Below are 21,426 nucleotides of genomic sequence, written 5' to 3' on the forward strand. Positions count from 1 at the left end.
ACACTTCGCTACAAGTAGGAAAGTTCCATTTTTGGATAAAACCAGACTGAATGGGAGGACAAGCTTTCTCCCATCTGTTGTGTTCTGAAGCTATCTGATTTTTGCTTATTTTCTCTGTAAAGTCTAATCTTATACTCACCATTCTAGGCGTTGTTTTTCTGTTGGTGCACTTGCTAGAAGTACAATATAATGCCTTTGGAGATAAAGACAACATGCTATTTATTTTATTTAACTGCTTTGTGCTGGATATTAACACCATAATGTAAGTTTTGTGACAGTTCTAGATCAGTATCAGTTTAGCAAGGGGGACTGCAATCTTAAGATATACATAAAATCCTAAAAGCTCAATTCCTCGTTTCTAACTATTGGTGGGTTTAGTTCTGAAAAAGAGTGATTTTATAAATTATCCCAAAGCAGCTTAGTTCAAGAACAATAAATAAACATTAACTGATAGTCTGGTTCAAAGACTCCAGTGGAGTACTTTGTATCTATAAGCTGCTCACTAAAATATAATCTATTAAAACAAAGTTTTTTTAACAGAAATAATGTACCAAGCCTCTAGCCACAAAAACAAGATCGCTAATTATACATATTACATCAGTAAGCTCAAATACAGTTCAAACACACCATGCTTTTTAACTCAAATAGGTAGCAAAAATTAAACTGAATAATAAAGACAGGCCTCATGATTTTTTTCAAATAACACCATAAATTTCTATTAAAAGGCAGACATGACTAACATGAGAGCAAAGAAGAAATCTGATTTTTATGCAGAATCCAATTCCATTAAATTGGAGAAAAGGCAAGTTTTCATTTTATAAAATGCCATCATAACCAAATACTAAAAATTTAAGTCTTTTTAAAACAAACTATTTAGAACTAAAGTATAATTCATGTAATTTTATGATATTAAAAAAGTCCAGTCCAACGTACTCTTCCACAGAACCCATTTTAGAGGTGCAAGAAGCCAAACTTCTTACTAGAAACTACCTCACAAAAAAGGCAAACTGACATTACCTAGTATGGGCACTAGTCTGAAATACCAGAGTAGGATGGAAATTTTTTAATTAGTTAATTCTTTTTTTTTAAAAAAGGCTGAAACCCTTATCTTTCACATATTATAAATAAGGTTTCGGACCAAAATCAAATGTCTGACCTAGGCCAGTTCAAATTAGCCATTAAAAAAAAGAGAGAGAGAAAGACAGAGAGAGATGTTTAGGTTAGGGACAGTGGGAATTTGGCAAGTTAAAGCATTTTTTAACCATTCTTCCTTAAAATATTCCATTTGATTACTTATTATTTACTCTCATTAAGTACTTGAAAAACAGTTATGATTCTTCCTAACTATGTAAGCCAAGTGAGACTTGTTTATGTACGTCATCTGTAACATAGGGTAAGGCCTCTTAGTGGCAGGGAAAAAGTGAAGCTCAAATGATCTAACTTCAAGTATTTATCAACAAGGTAACAGAGGTAGTATGTATAAATATGAAAACATGTAGACATATATGTGAATATGCAGCTCAAATCCATATAGACCAATACTTCCCTTACCACCAGTTTAAATTTGTTCAGCATTATTTGGACCAAACCAAATATACAGAACAAACACAGGCGGCTCAAATAAACAGAAGTTAATAAAAGTCACATAAAAGCACTAAAAGCTCATGCATTTTACAAACACAGAAACCCACTCTCAGAGCCCTTAAATTCTCTTAAATGCACTAAAATCCTCACGAGCTCAGTCAGCAACCTGAGCAGATTGGGCAGGTGGGGGGTGGGGAGGAAGATGGAGAAGAGCTCTCTGACAGAAGCGTGACAACTTACAATGAGAGACAACAAACTATAAAAAGCAGGCATGTGCACAAAAAGCAAAGTTGTCTGCATTCACCTAGGACAGGGACAAAAGTCTCTCAGTCTCTAAACTACTCTTACCACACTATTTTTTAAATGGATGTTCTTAATCACCACCTGAGTCTTCAACAAATGATGCACAATGTTCTCTATTTACAAAGGCAAAACATACAATCCATTTGAACAAAATTTTGGTGGAATTCAAAGTTTAAAATTTTGAAATTTAAACACTTCACCTCTGGTACTTATTGTAATGAGGGAGGCCTGGGGAGTGTGGTTATGTCCTTTACTCAGCCACATCTAAGCAATTTTAAGCAAAAAAGGATATATAAAATACAATTAAGTTTAACAGAAACAACCTGCCATTAGGAATCCATTTATAAAAACAAATACTTATCCGGCTAAGAAACTGAAACCAAAATACCAACCAAATTTGTTAAGTTTTAAAAACCAGAACTGGTATTCAATTCCTAAGGTCCCTATCAGAAAACAGAGAGACCAAGAAGTATTTCTAAATTTAGACTACGTATTTTTTATTGCTGTCCCAAAAAATGTGATCTCCAATTTCCAACTGCCACCATCATTTATTTGCTCAAGATACTCAAATGCCTTCAGGAGACACTCTCAAGTCTTAATGCAAGTCATTAACTTTCCCCCAAATTTAAAGATCTCCAGTTTCCAATAAAAAATTTTACTATAAAAATACATCTCCAATGAATTAAAACCTATTTAAAAATTCTTAAGAACAATTTAGCAGCTTTTATTACCTAATAACCTAATAAATACCTTATTTACCCAAAAAATAATATGTAAGCAGGTTTCCTGGCCATTTCATCACATTAATATTTTACCTGGGTAGATTATAGCTCAAATATGTGCACTGAAAAATCTAATTATCTTAGAGAAAAATCCTTGTAACTCGGGACCCAAGAGTTAAAGTTCAGTATTTTAAGTTTTTAAAACATTTTAAGGCTAAATTCGTCTATTCACACATACTCCTTGAAATCATGAATAATCTTATCCCTTAGAAAACATGCTGGCCTCTTGCTATTACCTTTCCTTCCTCTTTTTCCTAGTGAAATGGAATACCTGAAGTAAGTATTCACATTTCCTATGTGAATGATGATTTTACTGCTACGTGTCAACCTGAATTATCTTAAAGGAAAAACATGAAAAATGTCTTCTTATAGTTATTTAAAATTGCACAAAGCAATGCTACCCCTTTTTCTCAAGGAACACTGATATCTCTGATATCTTCTGGAAGATGACTTGTCTGCTTTTTTAAGAAAATGAAATTTTCCCATGCTTCCTTCCCTTCTGAGAATGATAGGTAGGTATATTACAATTTAAAATCTAATATTTAACAAATGGCACTACTTTCAGGATATACTTCAAACAAGGCTTAACCAACTTAGACTCAAGAGAAAACGAAGGATTTCAATTCAGTTGTACAGCCGATCTGGGGGGTATTACGTTTGATATGTTAAAAGAAAAATTCAAATCAATGACTACCTCTACATTCTAATGATAGTAAGCACTAGATATTTATAGAGAGGACATTTTTGGAGAAATTAAAAATATAAACAGGATTTGATATAGATAAAACGAGCCCCTTACTGTCACGTTTTCAAATCCGGTTTCTCGGGACTCACAGCTAAAACTTAAATTTTATGATATAATTTCCTCTATTTGTTGCTACCTCCTCAAACCTAATCATGCTTGTGAAGTTTTTGATCATCTAAAATGATTTGTTTCAAGAGAACTCACTAAAGACAATAATCTATGATCCTTCATTCAGTCCACTGAAGACTTCATAAGTACTATTTGGCGTACAGGACAACTTAAAACTTCTAAAAGACTAAAGATTAAACAAGGTTCAAAAAAAAAACCTTCGAAGTTATGGTAATGCAAATGTATTCAAACAGATGACACTATCAAGGTTTCAATTTCAACAATTAATCTTTCAAGTGAAGGAAGCCACTTGAGTACTTTCAGAAACTTCTTTCTACCCACCTTAGTCCTATGAGGAAGTGAGACAGGAAAAAGAATGACTCTAGCTTAGTCTTTGATTCTCAGGTATTAAAAGATGCTGGTATTTTTCTAAAAAACCAGTTTCTTCCTTATTCTCCATACAAGCAATTACATACTTTGATGTTGTAGTCTTAAATATCAGAATATGTGTTTATTAGTTTAAATGTTCAAAGGTACTTCCTCAACATCAGTTAAAATAAAAAACAACAAAAAAAGTTATCCGCCAAATGGAAAAGCACAACTTATGGGGAATAAGTAATAAACAAGAGCATTCAATGTTATGCTATTTAAATATTTACTGACAACGCAGTGCTCCCAGAACACAACAATTAAGCTGGCTCCATATTGCTTTTTCATGCAAAAGATACAGAAACAAAACACAGAGACATCATGAAGGTCATCATTCTTGTTTTTAATTGGGGAAATAGCATAAAGCAATCTTGCTTAGATTATTACAAAACACAATCCAACACAAGATCAAATGGTCAGGAAAGTTTCAAGCATTAAAGAAAAAAATTTTAAGTGGGACTTTGGCAAGTTTTCAGCTCAGGGCAAATAAAAGTGCAAGTCCATTGTTTTTTTAAAAAGTAAGATTTATTATAGCTTACAATTTTCATCAAAACCAACACAATCAGGCTTTTATCCTGTACTAAGGTATTAAATCATTATATTAAAACCATTCGTAAAAAATATTACACCCACTTAGATTCCAAGAAAATTATTTGTAGAAATATCTGAGGGGCTTTATTAACATTAGGGGAAAATGGTAGGCCAATCATGTGCTATAACTAATGGAAACACTTCACTGACTCTATGTCCGCATTTTATTAGCTCTGCTTATGGTTATATAGAATCTCAATGGTAAGTTTCCAGAACTTGCAAAATACTTCGTTTCCTAAGAGAGAACAGTAACTACAGATTTTAACTGCTCACTCCTCTGCCAAGGCATATGGATTGAGTGTTCTGGTGATGACTTAAAGACGCCTACAGAACTAGTGTTGCTACAAATGTAGGAGGTTCGGTTACACCAGGCAGCCAACTATAGGGGCTACACTTCTCCTCAACAAAGGAAAAATAAAGGGTTTACTAAAAACAGTACACCCTCTGTGACAGGAAGGAAAATTCTATGGAAGATGTTTAAAGGAAAATTTTAAAACTACGTTAGTCTAGCAAGAAGAGATGTCACATACGCTACCATTAAACCATTACTTAAGAGAGCAACATGTCTGACATGCCTTAAAATACATACTTGTACTTTTGAAAGAAGTTTGGAGCTTCAAAAAGTTTGGACCACTCTGCCTTACTCAGCAAAATTTCATCTGTGATAGCAAGACCTAAATTAAAAACATATTAGAATGTTGGCATGCTTCAGTCTAACAATCTAGAATGTTAAAGATCTTAAACATACCACATGCATTCACTATAATCCTAAAATCGTTAACTTTAACAAACAGCAATTTCAGTCTATGACCTTAGAGGACAGAGATTCTCACATAAACACTTTTCAAAAAGGTGGAGAAGTTTGAGAGCCAGATTTTTGGTAAATTACCATTACTCTAAATGCCATGCTCATAGGATGGCTCTCTCCAAAAAGTGAAGCACTGCAGTTAACCAAGAAAGGAAAATTTCCCATAAGCTCTGATTCTGGCCTCTCTAAAAACAAGCTTCCTGATGTTTCTAAGCAACATTCTCCCATGAAGAGAAAAGAATTTTACACTCTTAAGTTTGAAGTTGGTAGTGGTACAGCTACTTCTCTTTCCATGACTATTATCAATCAAATCAAATAATCCTATTCCAGCTACTTCCCTCAAAGACCATTTTTGGCAATGAAATTGGAACAGTACTGCTGGGATTCAGAAAGTTTATAGGTTCTTCCAAATAACAGGCATTTTGGCCCCAATCCTACTCAAAGTATATAGCTTGCTAAAAGCATCTCTTTTGTCACCAGTGGAGACAAGCTGGTATCATTTTAAAACTTTACAAGGCAACCGCACAGCACTAAAAGTAGCCCATAAAGAGCCACCTAAGGGGAGAGCTTTAAACTGGTTAACTTTCTAGTCTATAATCAAAAATAATTGGCCTCAAAGGATAAAAACTGAGTTTTTCAAGTCAATTCTCAAATACATACTGTAATCAATAAACACCAAAACCCACTTCAGTGACTGCTTTCTTCATTTTAAACTGCATAGCCAACTACTGGGTCTACAATGGTATGTAGATCCTTCGTGTATAAAGGAGAGCATAAGGATAAACACTTACCTTGTTTAAACTCCTCAACCATGACCATCCGTGTTGAAACGGACACATTGTACGTGGAGTTCTGTTGTGGGTATGCTGGTGTAATTATAGGCATAAGATGGTACCTATCACTGGGGTTTACCTACATACAACAACAGCCAATCAGTTTCTTCAAGTACATATGCAACAGACACTTGGACTTTTTACCCCTTGTTAAACTGAACCAATGATTACATTTTACGTCATTCATAGCTGGAGTTGAGAAAGAAAAACCATGGAAGGCGACATTGTTTTTATAGGAATTCTTCACAGAATCCGAGATTTGGTCTCAACTAAAGGTTTGCTTCGATCATTTGGGCATGACTATTTTGGCAATCTTACTAGAAACAGTGTGCCTGCCAAGCAAAAAAGGTTCTAGTTGAGCATCTACTGATGTTTAGTTTTTCTTTTTTCAACAACAGAAATGGGGATGCACACACAATTACACTTTTTAAAAATGTCATACTAAATAGTGTTCTGTGCAAAACAAATTTTAAACAAAATGGAAACACAGTTTTTAATACATCATTAACTTCTAGGAAGTATAAGCTTCTTAAAACATTCTGAGGCTATATTATCTGTGTTATCATTTTAAGAAAAAATGAAATTACTTAGTAACTTATCTTAACCTGTATACTAATGATAATTGACATATTTCCACAAAGGAAACTATCAATTCACATCCTTCCAAAATTAAATGACTGAGGTTTGGAAAACTTGAAAACGGATAGCTTGATGTAATTAACAGACTTAAAACGGTCATAATTTTCAATACTGTAATAAAATAGGAAATTACTGGAGAAAAATAGAATTTTATAGACCTGAAAGTCTTACTGAAACCTCTATTTCTTTTATCAATTAATAAAGTGCATGTTGTTAACATCTAAACTGCGTAAGCGGTTCCCCAAAAGCAGAACAGAAGCTCTTCTTTTATCCCAACCAGGTTTTTGTAATCTGAAATATCCAAACCAATTTTTACAATTACATCATAGTAATTAGAGTGATACTGCTCAGAAGTTATCTGCCACATGTAAACGTTAAACAGTTTTCCTACTACAACCCAATTTTAACAGAATATTTAGATCAAATAAAAAAATACAGGGATTTTGAGTATCCTTTTATTTTTTTTAAGCACAAATGCCCACACAAACTTTGACTTACAAGGTAGTTCTATATAGAATAAATTAAAAATGTTAGTGAACTTGATATTATAAACTATATACAATTAAAAGGAGTTTACAGGGTACATAATTATGCTTCTCACATCAGAGGACAATTATAGTTGAGGTTATCTAGAAGAAAGTGTAATACGGACATGTCCACTCATACATAAAAGGACGGGAGGTCTCCCTGAAGATTATGCAGATGATTTTTACTCGTTATTGCACAGTGCGAATTTGTAGGGGAAAAAATAATACACTAACCCTTGGGTCCCATACAGGCAAATTAAGATTGCATTCTTCAGGCTGTTTCAATAGCACTGGATTTGGCCATTCCCTGTTTAAAAAGATTGTAGCACTTGATAAGACTATTGGATATTACCATCTAAACGTATTTTGTTAAACATACAGCATTTGTGAAGGTGATCCTTCTTCATTCATTCTGCCCTCTTGATATTCATCATCTTTTACTCCTAATCTGTTGATGTCAAGACTACTTCAAATACTTTTCCTCTAACTATGAAATCAACTTAAACCATCTGGTAGCTTTCTCAGGCTGGTAAGTCATACATCTTCTCTGACTCTCAAAGAACTGAAAAAAGCACTATTTAAATTAGAAAATACTATCCCAAGACATCCGATGTGTTCACCTCAACCTTCAACAGGATAAACCCCTCCTGAAAGACAAAAGTCCTAGCCTCATACTGGCTACATCCAAAGTCAAGTGAGGGTGAAAAAGTTAACTCATTTCGGCAAAGGAATATGAATAATTACAGAGAAGGATTAGGGAAATTTTATCTCACAACCTAAAGGCTCTAACATGAATATGTGTGATGAAACTTTGTGATGTAAATAACTTTGTTTTCAAGACGCATTCTACAAGTTAGCTACCTCGGTTCTTTAGCGAAGAGATTAAAAATTCGAAAATATTTGCCATCCTTCGTAGCAAGCTTAGCTTCTTAGAAATATTATTTACTATGTATGTGTAGCATTACAGAAATTATGACACTCTTTAGTACATCTCATCAAAACTGAAATGTGATTAAGCACTATCAGATCTGTATATAACAGAATGTGTACTGAAAAGTGGGGCAAAGTTCTATATTATAAATCTCTAATAACTTAAATTTGTATAAAATAACTAAAAAAGAACTATTTTTGCAGAGGGAGGAGGTACAAGGTTTGGCAAGTACTGAGTGGAAAGACAGATCTCAAAGATCAATTTGATTAAAAACCAAGAAACCTAATCTTTTAGGCCAAAGCAACTAATATGAATTGGCAATCATTTTTTTAGCTTACTTTTCTTAAAAGAAATGATTGACAAATGTGAACATGCTGAAATGAAGACGCTTTAAAAAACAAACTCTCCTGCTTTAACAGCTAATCTCAAAGGGATGACAAAATTGCTACTTTTTACACATTTATAGTTATTCTTAAAAGCTTTTTATATACATTTTTAATATTTTACCAGAGATAAATGGGCAGCTGAAAGCAGAAAAAAAAAATTTCCAAGAAACGAGCTACAGATTCAGAAGAGTCCGAAGAGTAAAAGAAGTGGTATATGTAGTTTCATCCATACTTCCTAAAACTGATATAAATTAATTGGCTTTTAGCAGGCACGACGGCTAAAATTCTGGGTTTATTTAGAGGAAATGGAAGCACAAAAAAAACACCTGCCTTACTATCCTGGGAAAGCTAGGGAAAAGGAAAGGAATTTAGGTTTGCCATTTTATATACAACATGATCTCCCCAAGGCTACCTAAATGGCTACATCATGAACTAAAATTTGAATCTGAAACCAGCTGCAGAAATGTCATAGAAATAAGACTAAACTTCAGTGTCTACAATCAATTTTATTTTAATATAATCTAAACACATACCATTTAGAAAATACCAAGAAAAATTTATGTACAAGAGTTGATGCTATTGCATTTGGATAAAGCTGGCAAGTTCTTGCTACTAGCATAGCCCAGGAAACACCACCGAGGAAACCTAATATATTGGAATAGATGTTGTGGCCTGTTGATAAGGGAAAAGCAAAAAGAAAAGTCAGTGTTGAACAATAGTTGAAACGTTTTTAATAAGCTAGCCAACAAATTCTGAACTCACGTTTGGCCCACAGTTTGATAGCTCTCAGAGTTAACCTGAAGTTGTCAATGTTTGGTACTAGATGTAAAATTTCATCGGTTACCCTGCAACCTGATTAACAGGGAGTGAAAAAACAGAACGTTAAATCATCAAAAGTTTAATGATAATGTTTCTTTTCAATTTTCTAAGACCGATGTCAAACTTAAATAAAAACTATTTCACTGAATCAGTAACGTTAACTGAATAAAAAGGCAAATAAAAAATCTAAAACTTTAATCTCCTATCACAAATACTACTGTAAACCAAACAATCTGCCTAATCTCAAACTTTGACTGTATAATTAAAACTTCTTCCCATCCAGATATACTGACAAGGGTTTAATCCACTTAAGTTTGCAGGAATTGTTCTTTGAGAACAGGGTAATAGAAATGTAAATACAATAGTGTTCAAAAGTAACCCCTTTAAACACAACAGCTGAAAAAGGTTATCAAGAGTGTACCATCACAATTAATTAGGGTTACGCAGTGAAACCTAAACCACTAGTAATAGAGTACAAATGTCCGTCTTTAAATGCCCCAGGAAGAAAAGAAGTAACAGTGCAAGATACTAGTAAAATAAATTACCATATAGCCCCTCTGCAGTCTTAACTATTAAGGAAAGCATATTTTATCCGACTCACTATGGGTAAACAGCAGGGCTATAAAAAGTTCCATTTTAAATCTGAGGTAAAACCTATTTTGTATTTGACAAAAACTGTTACTATGCAAACAGAAGTAGGTTTTAACATACCATTAAGACTTCTTATGCATCTTATATCTAAATTCTTAAGCAGACTGTCATCTCGTAAGTCCAAGTCTTCTGGAATAGTCTGCAGTGCTAATCTTGCAAACAAAATATCAATCTAAAACAAAAACAAAACTTAATATTCCATACCCATTGGACTATTTTTAAGGCATTTCTTTAACAAAGAAAACACTTTAAATCCAGATCTTCTCATCAACTATAAATATGACAGTGCCTCCAAAAGTCCAAAGTCCACTGATTTTTATCAAAGGTATTTTAATCAGATGTTAAAACACTGCATTATGAAAGAGAACTTGAATAAATACCTCTCATTTTAATCATGCTCACTAATGCATCTACTGGATATACTACATTTGTTAATGCATCTACTACCAGACTATTTAAAATTAACTGTTTAGTTCTCTATACACATAAATTGTGAACGGATTATATATTAAAAGGTGCCCAACTATAAGGCCAACATCCTTTTATTTAGCCCAAATATACCTGCCAATAAAAAGGGGGTTCCTTGTATTTAAGAACTCACATATCTACCATTACAGTAGATTTTCCCAACTTACTTTTGATTAAATAGAAACAAGACAAAAATAAACACTAGCTAATTTTGAAGGCTTATAGATGCAACCGACAAACTCCTCCCCAACTCCTCGCTGGGCATGGAACCCAATGCAGGGCCCAGAACTCCTGACACTGAGGTCAAGACCAGAGCTGAGAAGAGTCAGACACTTAACCAACAGAGCCACACAGGCACCCCTCCCTTTTTTCCAAGGAAAGGTGAGGGTATGAACAAACTTAGTATGGATTTGGTCATTACTCCTGAGGGTATGATTTCATGGTTCCAAAACTCCGGATGCTCCCAGAAATAAGCCTTTTTAGAAAATCACTTCAGAAGGCAGTATTTTAAAAGAGCTTATTGTGAAAAATAATTTAAAACATGCACCTACAGAACAGAAAACAGCTATATGCTTTTATAAATAATTAACTTGTGGTATAGCATAAATGTTCAAATGAAAGAGATTCCAAAGTTCAGGTGCTCCCCGAATTTAGACAGAAATAAAGATTATGTGCTACAAAAACATGTAACTCAAAAAGCAAGGCAACAGATATTGACATTTTCAGTTAGGATAAAGTGATTTTTAAAATGTTCTAATGTAAAAACATTCCCTAAAATAGTGTCATTTTTATATACAATGTATGGACAGAAAACTAACACATTAAGTATTTCAAGTAACCATCTGACCTTCATCTCCATCCTGAAAAGTTCACACAATTGCGTCGGGTCTTTCACAAAAAAACAATCCCCCCCTCTTTGGTAATGTTCTTTTGAGGAAAACAGGAAACTGCCTTACCTTACACATTGTTTTATATTTATTTAAACAGTGACAGCAAAATCTACCTGAACAAACCTCCATTAAATTTACCATTTTACGTCTACTTAAGGTTAATCATTCAACTTTTCAAGAAGACGAAGCTGGCCATCTTTATGCAGCAATTAATTAGAAGTTGCCTTTTTTGCAGAACGATGAAGGATTATTCTTCCAGTTCCCCAAATTTTACAATTTTCACTACCAGTGACTTTCCAGAACTATTATATATGACAGAAATAATGTAAGTAACTGAAGTTGCTTCACTGTCTTACAGCTTGTTCCAAATGCCCTCTCTACAAATGTGGAGAACAGCAGACAGAAATGAGTATCATCTAAAGAATCTGAACTCTGTAAATCCTCCCCTACCAGAAAATATCTCAGCATACACACTATCAGTCAGTTTTCTCTCAACTTCTTAAATATTTAATTTAAATGAAGTCAAGGCAAAGTTCCATTTGCAAAAATATATTACTACCTTAATAAGACTAAAAGTATTTAAATTTGCAAATGGAAAACCTGCTGAGTGAACAGTTTTGTAAAAGCATTTCATAGTAAATGTTTAGTTATTTCTGCCTGTATTTTAGCTCTTCATTTCATGAGATTCTTTGAGAAAAGATTAAGGGGCACCTCGGTGGCTCAGTTGGTTGAGCATCAGCCTCTTGATCTCAGGATCTTGGGATCGAGCCCCACACTAGGCTCTGTGCTCAGCAAGGAGTCTGTCCGAGATTCCCTCCCGCCCCCCTTCCCCTCCAGCGCGTCTCTCTCATTCTCTCTCTAATAAATCTCTTTAAAAAACAAAAACACTAAAACTGGGGTGTCTGGGTGGCCCAGTCAGTTAAGCACCCGACTCTTGATTTCGGCCCACGTCATGATCTCAGAGTCATGAGACTGAGCCCAGCGTGGAGCCACCCTAGGAGTCTCGCTCTCCCTTCCCACTCCCTCTAAAAAAATAAATAAAAATTTTAAAAAATAAAAAAGACTAGAACTGATTTCTAAAAAGAACAGATAAAAATAGATTAAAAAACAGATAAAAAATAGTATCACAGCAACTTACCAATTAAAATAATTTTTAACCTATAACAATCAATGTTATACAGAGCAAGAACTGTCTATTTGAATTACACCTTACCTCTATCCCATCAAAACACAGTTTGATAACTGGTACAAATGCCTCTTCAACAGCCTGTAAGAAGATTAAGGGAGTTCAGTGTCTCTGAAACTACATATCAGACCTATCCTAGTTTTAGTTCTTTTAAGTGAATGAGACATTTGAAATTGTTTAAAAATATTAGCATAATGCCTGACAAAGACTAGGTTCTCAACAACTAGCTTTAAGACACTAGGCTCGGGCGCCTGGGTGGTTCAGTGGGTTAAGCCACTGCCTTCGGCTCAGGTCATGATCTCAGGGTCCTGGGATCGAGTCCCGCATCGGGCTCTCTGCTCAGCAGGGAGCCTGCTTCCTCCTCTCTCTGTCTGCCTGCCTCTCCATCTACTTGTGATTTCTCTCTGTCAAATAAATACATAAAATCTTTAAAAAAAAAAAAAAAACACTAGGCTCTTGAATCAGATAAACCTAGGTTCAAAGCCTTGATTTTTGCCACTCAGATGTAAATTGTAGCAACACTGCTTAATATTTATTCTTTTCGCTGATTTCCTACTCTGAACATGAGATGAAATTTATTTTAGGCTTGTAAAGAATAAAATGCAAGCATACACGTTATGCCCCTTGAAAGGATCTGGCCAACTGCAAGAGTTCAATAAATGATGCTATACCACAAAATTTGCTCTATTTCACTGATTTTTGTAACTCCTCCCCTCTCACCCCAAACATTTACGCACTCTTAAATCTTTTACTTCTTCCTGTAATTTCAACTTATCATAGAATGAGGTGAAAAAGTCACTTCGATCAACATGTCTTGGTGCAACACACAACGCATCAATATCGGCACCTAAAAAAAATTAAGCCCATCAACCACAAATTACTATTACAATAAAATTATTTTGCATCTTATCATGGCAGTACTTGATGTTGAGAATCTGCTAACATTATACCGGTGAGCCTCTGAAAATGTGCCCTTCCCCTTAAAAAAATAATGGTCAGTATAGGAAAAACAGGATCCTAATTGACGGGGTTATCTTTTTTCCTGCAATAACCTCTCTTCCTAGTGGTCTAGATGACCTAGGAGTCAGAGGAAGGTAACTCAGATGGGACTTTTATGTTAAAGAGAGGAAACTATTCAAGAAGACACCCAACATTTTGATGTTACTAGTCATAGACATATTCATTAGCAAACCGTAAAAGTATTTTATAAATACAAAGTATTTTTCCCCCCACACATTATGTGAGTAGTGCTTATAAGCCTCTATCTGGCCCCTAAATGGGGCCTACAGAATAAACTCCCAAAAGGATCACTGGCAAGAATGCATAAAGGCATACCATGGTAAGATACTGTTACTAATTTAGTGCTTGACAGGAGCCAAGCCTCGAGCGCATGGGGGAACACAACACAGATGACTTAAATCAATAACTGGAATCATAAAAGGGAGAGATCAGTGTGGAATCAGGTCAACATAGTCACTTCCCTAGAAGACTCAATGGCTAAGCACTACTCTTAAGGCTGTGTATTTAGCATATATGTGAGAGGAAGAAACTGTACAGTGCACAGGACACATCAAAAGCAAATGCCTAACTACTACTGGCATCGAGCAGTGGGAGATAGGCAGAAGGAAGGGTGCCAGGACCAAGAGAACACTATCCTGGCAGACACTTTTAACAAAGAAGCCAGTGGTTAATGGCTGAAGAAAGTTAGTTCTGCCAAGAGACGGCTGAGAGAAACTGTTCATGCCTACTGTTTGTGTAAGCCTCAGACATCTATTTGTTACATGAGAATAAGAGAACTGAGGAATAAATAATGAAGACCAAAAGCTTACTATTAGCTCAGTACCCAGTAAAAAAGTCCAATAAATGTTCTCTGCCATGGTTAACATTTTCACTGTGCATTTATTTGTCTAAGTACAAGCATAAGCAAAAAAACTAACAGTAATCATCAATGGCTGCAGATACACTATTGTGGTCTGGTTTTTGCTCAAATGTATTTTACAACTATTAAAAAAAAGCATGGGGAAAAGAAAATCCACAGGTCTTTTTAAAAGGTCTGCATTCATTTTTTTCTAATTTCCTGACCTGATATTCTTTAGGTAGAGGAACTGATCCAGAGAACAGCACACTGTCCAAAGAACTCTCCAATGGAAGTAAGTTCTCTCCGCACTTTGCAGCACAGTAGCCACTAGCCACCATGTTACTAATGGACACTGAAAACGTGGCTACTTTCACTGAGGCACGCACTTAACTTCTTCAGCTTATAAGTATAGCTGACGTTCAATGTTATGTTAGCCTCAGGTGTACAACACAGTGACTGCACAAGTCTATACACTGTGCTCTGCTCAGCACTCTCAAGTACAGTTACCACCTCTTACTACACAAGATCGCTACCATACTACTGACTATACTGCCTGTGCTGTACAAAACTGATTTTTTTAATTTACTTAGTACCACACTGGTCAGTGCAGGTTTAGAAGGCATCTATTTTTATCTTCTTAACATTAGGCTCCCTGAAGTACTCTATCTTCCAGGCAAACTCCCTCAAGTAACTGTGATGAATGTGTCATTATGATTTTTAAGAACTAACAAGGGTATTCCTTCTCAAGACAATTAAAACAGTATTTACCTTTTGTATGTACTCCTAATCTGTAAGATCCAAACGTAAAAATTTTTCCTCCAACATTTTCAATTACAGATTGTGGAAGATTCTGTTAAACAAACAAGAAATGGGAGAGTTTATCAGTGGAGCACGAAAGAAATTATTTTAAACAGCACTATAAAATAATTTTAAAAAACCCAAGAATTCAAATTCAGTGCAAATTCATGGAAGGTAAACAAACTCTGTCGGCTCTACCAAATACGTCTTCAGGTAGCAACCAATTCTGAAATAAAAGCAAATTCCAATTTTAGTGAATGTGCCTTAGTGACCCATACCGTTTTAGAATTTTGCCACATTTCTGGAAACTGCTATAAAAGAAGACTATCGTATAGGAGAACATGTGATTTCATTGGATCAATGTTAGAAGCAGATTTTATTCATGACCAAGATGCTGCAAATATCATGAATGTTAGAATAAAACAAAAACATATTTGATGGCTTAAAAAAATTACATTCAATGATTATACTGAATATTCCATAGTAAATCAGACATAATTTTACCATATCAAAAGTGACTTTAAAGCCAATACTGCTACTTAATAGTTGAGATTTCCAAAGGCTGTGGTGAGATTACTTTGAACAGAACTAAAACTTACTGATAGTTTCTTAGAGTAGAAACACCAAGAACAAGGATAAAGGCAAGCATTTAAAACTCATCTTCCCAGGACGCCTGGGTGGCTCAGTCGGTTAAGCCACTGCCTTCAGCTCAGGTCATGATCCCAGGGTCCTGGGATCGAGTCCCACATCGGGCTTGTCTAGCAGGGAGCCTGTCTCTGCCTGCCACTCTGTCTGCTTGTGCTCTTCTGACAAATAAATACATAAAATCTTAAAAAAAAAAAAAAAAAACATCTTCCTGGCCCTGGTACTACTTTAAAGTACTTTGGTGAGTACTTAAAACCACTGGTGGTTAAGGATGGTACCTGTCCAAACAAAAAACAATTTTAATGTGTGCTTGGTCAATGTTTCTCTTCACTTTCTAATTCCTCAGTAACATCTTATTCAGTACCAAAACACCCATCACTCCTCCTCAAGTAACATAAATGAAAGTGTTACTTCATACTACAAAAATCTTAAAAATAAACTGTAAAGATTCAGGGACTCCCTTGATTTTTGAGGGCACATTTAATCAACACTTACAGAAAAAGGACCATGTAGATATATTACATTTGTCTTCCTACATTTAGAAATCCAAAAATCTCACTTGCAAAGATGGCCCGGTTATATAAATTAAGCCAGGAAGATGTTGCAGGAATAGGGCTACAAAGGGAAGTTAGGAAGAAACTACCTGAGAACAATGATCCATGAACTTTTCTAGTAAAACAGATCTTTTGGATAAGTGAACTCTAAACTGTCCAATATAGCAGCCACTATGGTGTGAAATACATATGTAACGTGTATATAGTGAAATAAAGCTAGCTTGGCTGAGGAGCTAGGTATTTTAGTTCATTTAAACTGAAACAGCCACATGTCACTTATGGCTACTGTTATTAGCACGTTTACACATGTATATGCTTATAGCTATTTTAGTAATTTTAACCCAGAAAATTAAGATTCTTTAATTCAGGTCACAGAAAAATAAACTGTAAAATCTTCTTTTTTTTTAGTCTCAGAATATTAGCAAGGTTTAGAAGGCATCTAAAGACATCTAAAGACAACTAAAGTAAAAATCAAATCTTAGGGGCACCTGGGTGGCTCAGTGGGTTAAGCCTCTGCCTTCGGCTCAAGTCAAGATCTCAGTGTTCTGGGATCCAGCCCCGCATCAGCCTCTCTGTGCAGCATGGGAGCCTGCTTCCCCCTCTCTCTCTGCCTGCCTCTCTGCTTACTTGTGATCTCTCTGTCAAATAAATAAATAAAATCTTAAAAAAAAAAATTCAACTTACAGAACTCCCCCCCAATACCATAAATAAATTAACTGGAACTATCCACTAATCACCGCTTCTCAACCAGGGATGACTCCATTCCTCCAGGAACATAAGGAATGTCTGGAGACATTTTTAGTCATCATCTGGAGAGACAGAGGGCAGGACAATAAATCTAGTAAAAAGGGGGTCAGGGATGTGTTTTGCTTAACATCTTCTGATGCACATGACAGCACCCTAAAAAAGAATTATCTGCTCCCAAAATATCAACAGTGTCAACATCAAGAAATCCTGTATCAAGTCTCAAAACTAACCATCTGGAGAAGAAATTCTCTCTACAAAAGGCAGATTCAAAAGATCAAAACTTCCTCTAACCAACTCACTACTAATGGTTAGGCTATAGTGGAAAGGACATTGATAAAACCCAACAGGAATAAGCACTACTTTCATTAATCCTAACACATTTTCCTACGGGCAGTAAAACCAGCAAGAAGAACTGTTATCAAGAATTACTGGTGAAAGAAAACTTACTGAAGTAAATACATGAAACAAACTATCCATGAGGCAGTATGCATGTTCCACATTAAATAAATCTAAGTTTTGGCTTTGTCTACTTGATTATGGCTTTAAACTTAAACATTAAAAAAATGCCATTAAAACAAAGCTGTATTTCCTAGGATGCCTGGGTGGCTCAGTCGGTTAAGCTGATGCCTTAGGCTCAGGTCATGATCCCAGAGTCCTGGAACGAGTCCTGCATCGAGTCCTGCATCGAGTCCTGCCTCGAGTCCTGCATCAGGCTCCTTGCTCAGTAGGGAGCCTGCTTCTCTCTCCCCTTCTGACTGCTTGTGCTCTCTCTCTCTCTCTCTCTCTCTCGCTCTCTCAAACTGACAAATAAATAAAATCTTTAAAAAAAAAAAAACTATTTCCTACAGAAGGCTAAGGAAACACTAAGTTCAACAAATAAGTAAAAAATACTTTAACTTGGACATCTGCTGCTCAGCTCAAAAAAAACCTTTCCATTATAAAATCTCATTCACAGGGCGCCTGCTGGCACAATTGGTTAAGGGTCCAACTTTTGATTTCAGCTCAGGTCATGATCTCAGGGACCTGGGATCAAGCCCCACATCCAGGCTCCAAGGGAGTATGCCCAAGATTCTCTCTCCCCCTCTGCACCACCCCCCACAAATCTTTAAAAATAAATAAAAAACAAAATCTCATTCACATCAGGAATTCTATCAGTGAGAAACCGTATAATACATGGAGTCCCCCATTTAGAACGCTCCCACTGCTGAAATTTTAATCAGTTCCTTAAAATATATATATGCTGTTTCAAGAAGACATATTATATTGGGATGCCAGGGTGGCTCAGTTGTTAGGCATTTGCCTTTGGTTCAGGTCATGATCCCAGGGTCCTAGGATCAGACCCCATATCAGGCTCTCTGCTCAGCAGGAAGCCTGCTTCTCCCTCTCCCACTCCCCCTGCTTGTGTTCCCTTTCTCGCTGTCTCTTTGTCAAATAAATAAATATATAAAAATCTTAAAAAAAAAAAAAAGTATAAATTTGACTAAAATTGAAAGATTTTCTTTGTTAAACCCCTCTCTCAAGTTTTCTTCAATCCCTGGTTCTCTTTCCATCAATTTTTCAAGATGTATTATAGATTAAATATGCATTTTGTACTGCCTGAGAAAATCACCACTATGTAAGCAGTTTTTTTTAATATAAACTCTACCCCCAACATGGGACTCAAACTTACAACCCCAAGATCAAGAGCTGCACCCTCTACAGACTAAGCCAGCCAGACATCCCTATGCAATTTTTAAAAATGGGTCAAATGAATTCCATACGCAGCTCTAAGAATACATTTCCTTTACCAGAAGCCCAGTCATGGATTCATCAACTGTATGTATGATTTTTCATAATAAAATTTTAGGAACTCAGAGAATATTATAAAAAACTAAGGAGATACTGAGTTTGAGAGTTTAATATCCGCAAACCTAAAAATTGTTCAATGTCATGGGTTGCTTAAAAAGTAACAAGATTCTCGGGCGCCTGGGTGGCTCAGTGGGTTAAGCCGCTGCCTTCGGCTCAGGTCATGGTCTCAGGGTCCTGGGATCGAGTCCCGCATCGGGCTCTCTGCTCGGCAGGGAGCCTGCTTCCCTCTCTCTCTCTCTGCCTGCCTCTCCGTCTACTTGTGATTTCTGTCAAATAAATAAATAAAATCTTTTTAAAAAAAAAAAGTAACAAGATTCTCAAATATTTAATATACATTTTTAAAGCACCTCTTTAGGCAGTATCTATTATTTCTGTGAAGCAAAAGTAATTATGGAGTTTCAGCTTAAAATACTGCAACAAAAAAGTATTTATAAAATCACTGAATTCAGTTCAGATCTCCCTGCTTTCAAAATAATTAGAAACAATCTAATTCTGGTATCAAATAGTCTAAAACAGACTTTGCATTAAAGACTCTACATTCACTCTAATAAGAACAGCTTAAGACTGCTGCTGCTCAGCTGACAAATCATTTCATATACAAATAAGTCGTCTTACCTTGCTTTCACTGATTTCTCGTATCCACTCTTTTACCAGGTTATTTAATTTTCCCAAAATTAAAATCCTGTTGATAGAGCAAATATCAATCAAGTATCAAGTTGTTTCATTACTAATTAAAATGAAAATCAGTTTTCAATAGGTGGATCCCTAAATTTTAACCAGTTTTTAAGTTATCAGAAAGTATACAGTAGTTTACTACAGGCACCATTACACTGGGTAAAGCATTCTTTTAGCTGAGTAAGAATTTTCCTTCTGACAATTCTGTACTGTAATAACTAAAAGCATCAAAAATCAAAAGGGAATAAAATTCACTGTAGGAAAAAAGTTTCTAAGCTTTGCTCTTGTACAAGACAGATTTCAGGGAATATTCTGACTGAGTAGATAATGCCTCAAAAACTAGTTTACTGAGGTGCTTGGGTGGCTCAGTTAAGTTATGCCTCTGCCTTTAGCTCAGGTCATGGTCTCAGGGTCCTGGGATCGAGCCCTGGTATCGGGCTCTCTGTTGAGCAGGGAGCCTGCTTCCCCCTCTCACTGCCTGCTTCTCTGCCTACTTGTGATCTCTCACTCTAATAAAGTAAACTCTTAAAAAATTAGTTTATTACACTGATGAAAAATTAGAAATTAAAAGAAAAATACGTATGTGTGTATTCACCTGCGCTGCAGCTCCTCTTCCTCTTCAAAAACCCCAAAGGGCTTCAGAGTCTCAATCAGTTTCTGTGTAAGCAGGCAGTCCGTCTCCTTGGGGGCTGCTAAGCTGATAGGAGAGGTGATGCCATAGTGCTTCTGGGGCGGCTGTGTTTGTTGTGATCCCTGCGTTGTAACTGGACTACAAACAAAATTAGATAAAATTACTGCCGAAGAATTTCTACAATTTGAAACAAACCATTTGACTAGAAAAACTGCTTTAATAAAATGCATTTCTAAACACAGTTGGTTCCCTGCCATACTCAAAAAGACTCCTTTCAAAAGACATCTTAGAACAAAAAGTAACCAACCAAAAGCAAGTGACCCAAGAGAAAACTCTACCTCTTCCCACTCCACGGACTTTTATCTTTGTCATTAACTAAATACCTAAATAAGCTGTAAGAATCCAGATCGAACACACTGGTAGAGAAAACACAATCTTGAATATGGTGAACTGAGAAACAACTTCTTGAAAAGGAGCCATAATCTGATGTATTGTTACTTCTAAAGCAATGATAAACACAATACAATTAATAAAGTAAAAAAAACACACACTATTTACCAATACAAGAGACCCCCCACAAACAGAATTTAGTATCTAACTCACAGTGAAAAAAATTTATAAAATACAGAGCAAATAACAAAGATAACTTGCGGAATGGGGGGCACTGTAGTCACACACTTAAAGTTATTACACATTTCTGGTGAGAGACTGGCACTTAACAGTGATGCTAATCTAGAAGTAGTTTTCGCCCACTTTTAGAGAAATTCCAGATTTTGTACAATCAGTGGGATTTTACTCTAACTAATTAAACACAAAAAGGCATGGCATGATTGAAACGCTTTAGAAAATTAGACTCGAGTATTTTTGGATGAAACTCATTCTTGTCTCTTATTCTCTGTTAAAATAATTGTAAGTCAATGGACAAGAGCTCTAAAGATAAGTAGCACAATTATTATTTAAAAACTAACAAGCCACTGGGTGGCTCAGTGG

At 35.6% G+C, this 21,426-nt stretch overlaps 1 protein-coding gene across 6 annotated transcripts in view; it reads right to left on the bottom strand.

Moving 5' to 3' along the window:
• The window catches only part of PAPOLA (poly(A) polymerase alpha), a 60,298-nt gene that overhangs the window by 25,068 nt on the left and 13,804 nt on the right, over window positions 1-21,426 (bottom strand). For all 6 annotated transcript variants that reach the window (XM_044231239.1, XM_044231237.1, XM_044231235.1 and 3 more), the window contains exons 2-13: window positions 20,401-20,574; window positions 19,746-19,812; window positions 15,307-15,388; window positions 13,418-13,527; window positions 12,708-12,761; window positions 10,197-10,308; window positions 9,429-9,518; window positions 9,200-9,338; window positions 7,584-7,656; window positions 6,142-6,262; window positions 5,132-5,216; window positions 140-193 (exon numbers count right to left, since the gene is read on the bottom strand). In XM_044231239.1, the coding sequence (XP_044087174.1) occupies window positions 140-193; window positions 5,132-5,216; window positions 6,142-6,262; window positions 7,584-7,656; window positions 9,200-9,338; window positions 9,429-9,518; window positions 10,197-10,308; window positions 12,708-12,761; window positions 13,418-13,527; window positions 15,307-15,388; window positions 19,746-19,812; window positions 20,401-20,574 (1,161 nt within the window). The remainder of the gene's footprint in view (window positions 1-139; window positions 194-5,131; window positions 5,217-6,141; window positions 6,263-7,583; window positions 7,657-9,199; window positions 9,339-9,428; window positions 9,519-10,196; window positions 10,309-12,707; window positions 12,762-13,417; window positions 13,528-15,306; window positions 15,389-19,745; window positions 19,813-20,400; window positions 20,575-21,426) is intronic.

The sequence above is a fragment of the Neovison vison genome, chromosome 13 (genome assembly GCF_020171115.1).
Source record: "Neovison vison isolate M4711 chromosome 13, ASM_NN_V1, whole genome shotgun sequence".
Lineage (NCBI taxonomy): Eukaryota > Metazoa > Chordata > Mammalia > Carnivora > Mustelidae > Neogale > Neogale vison.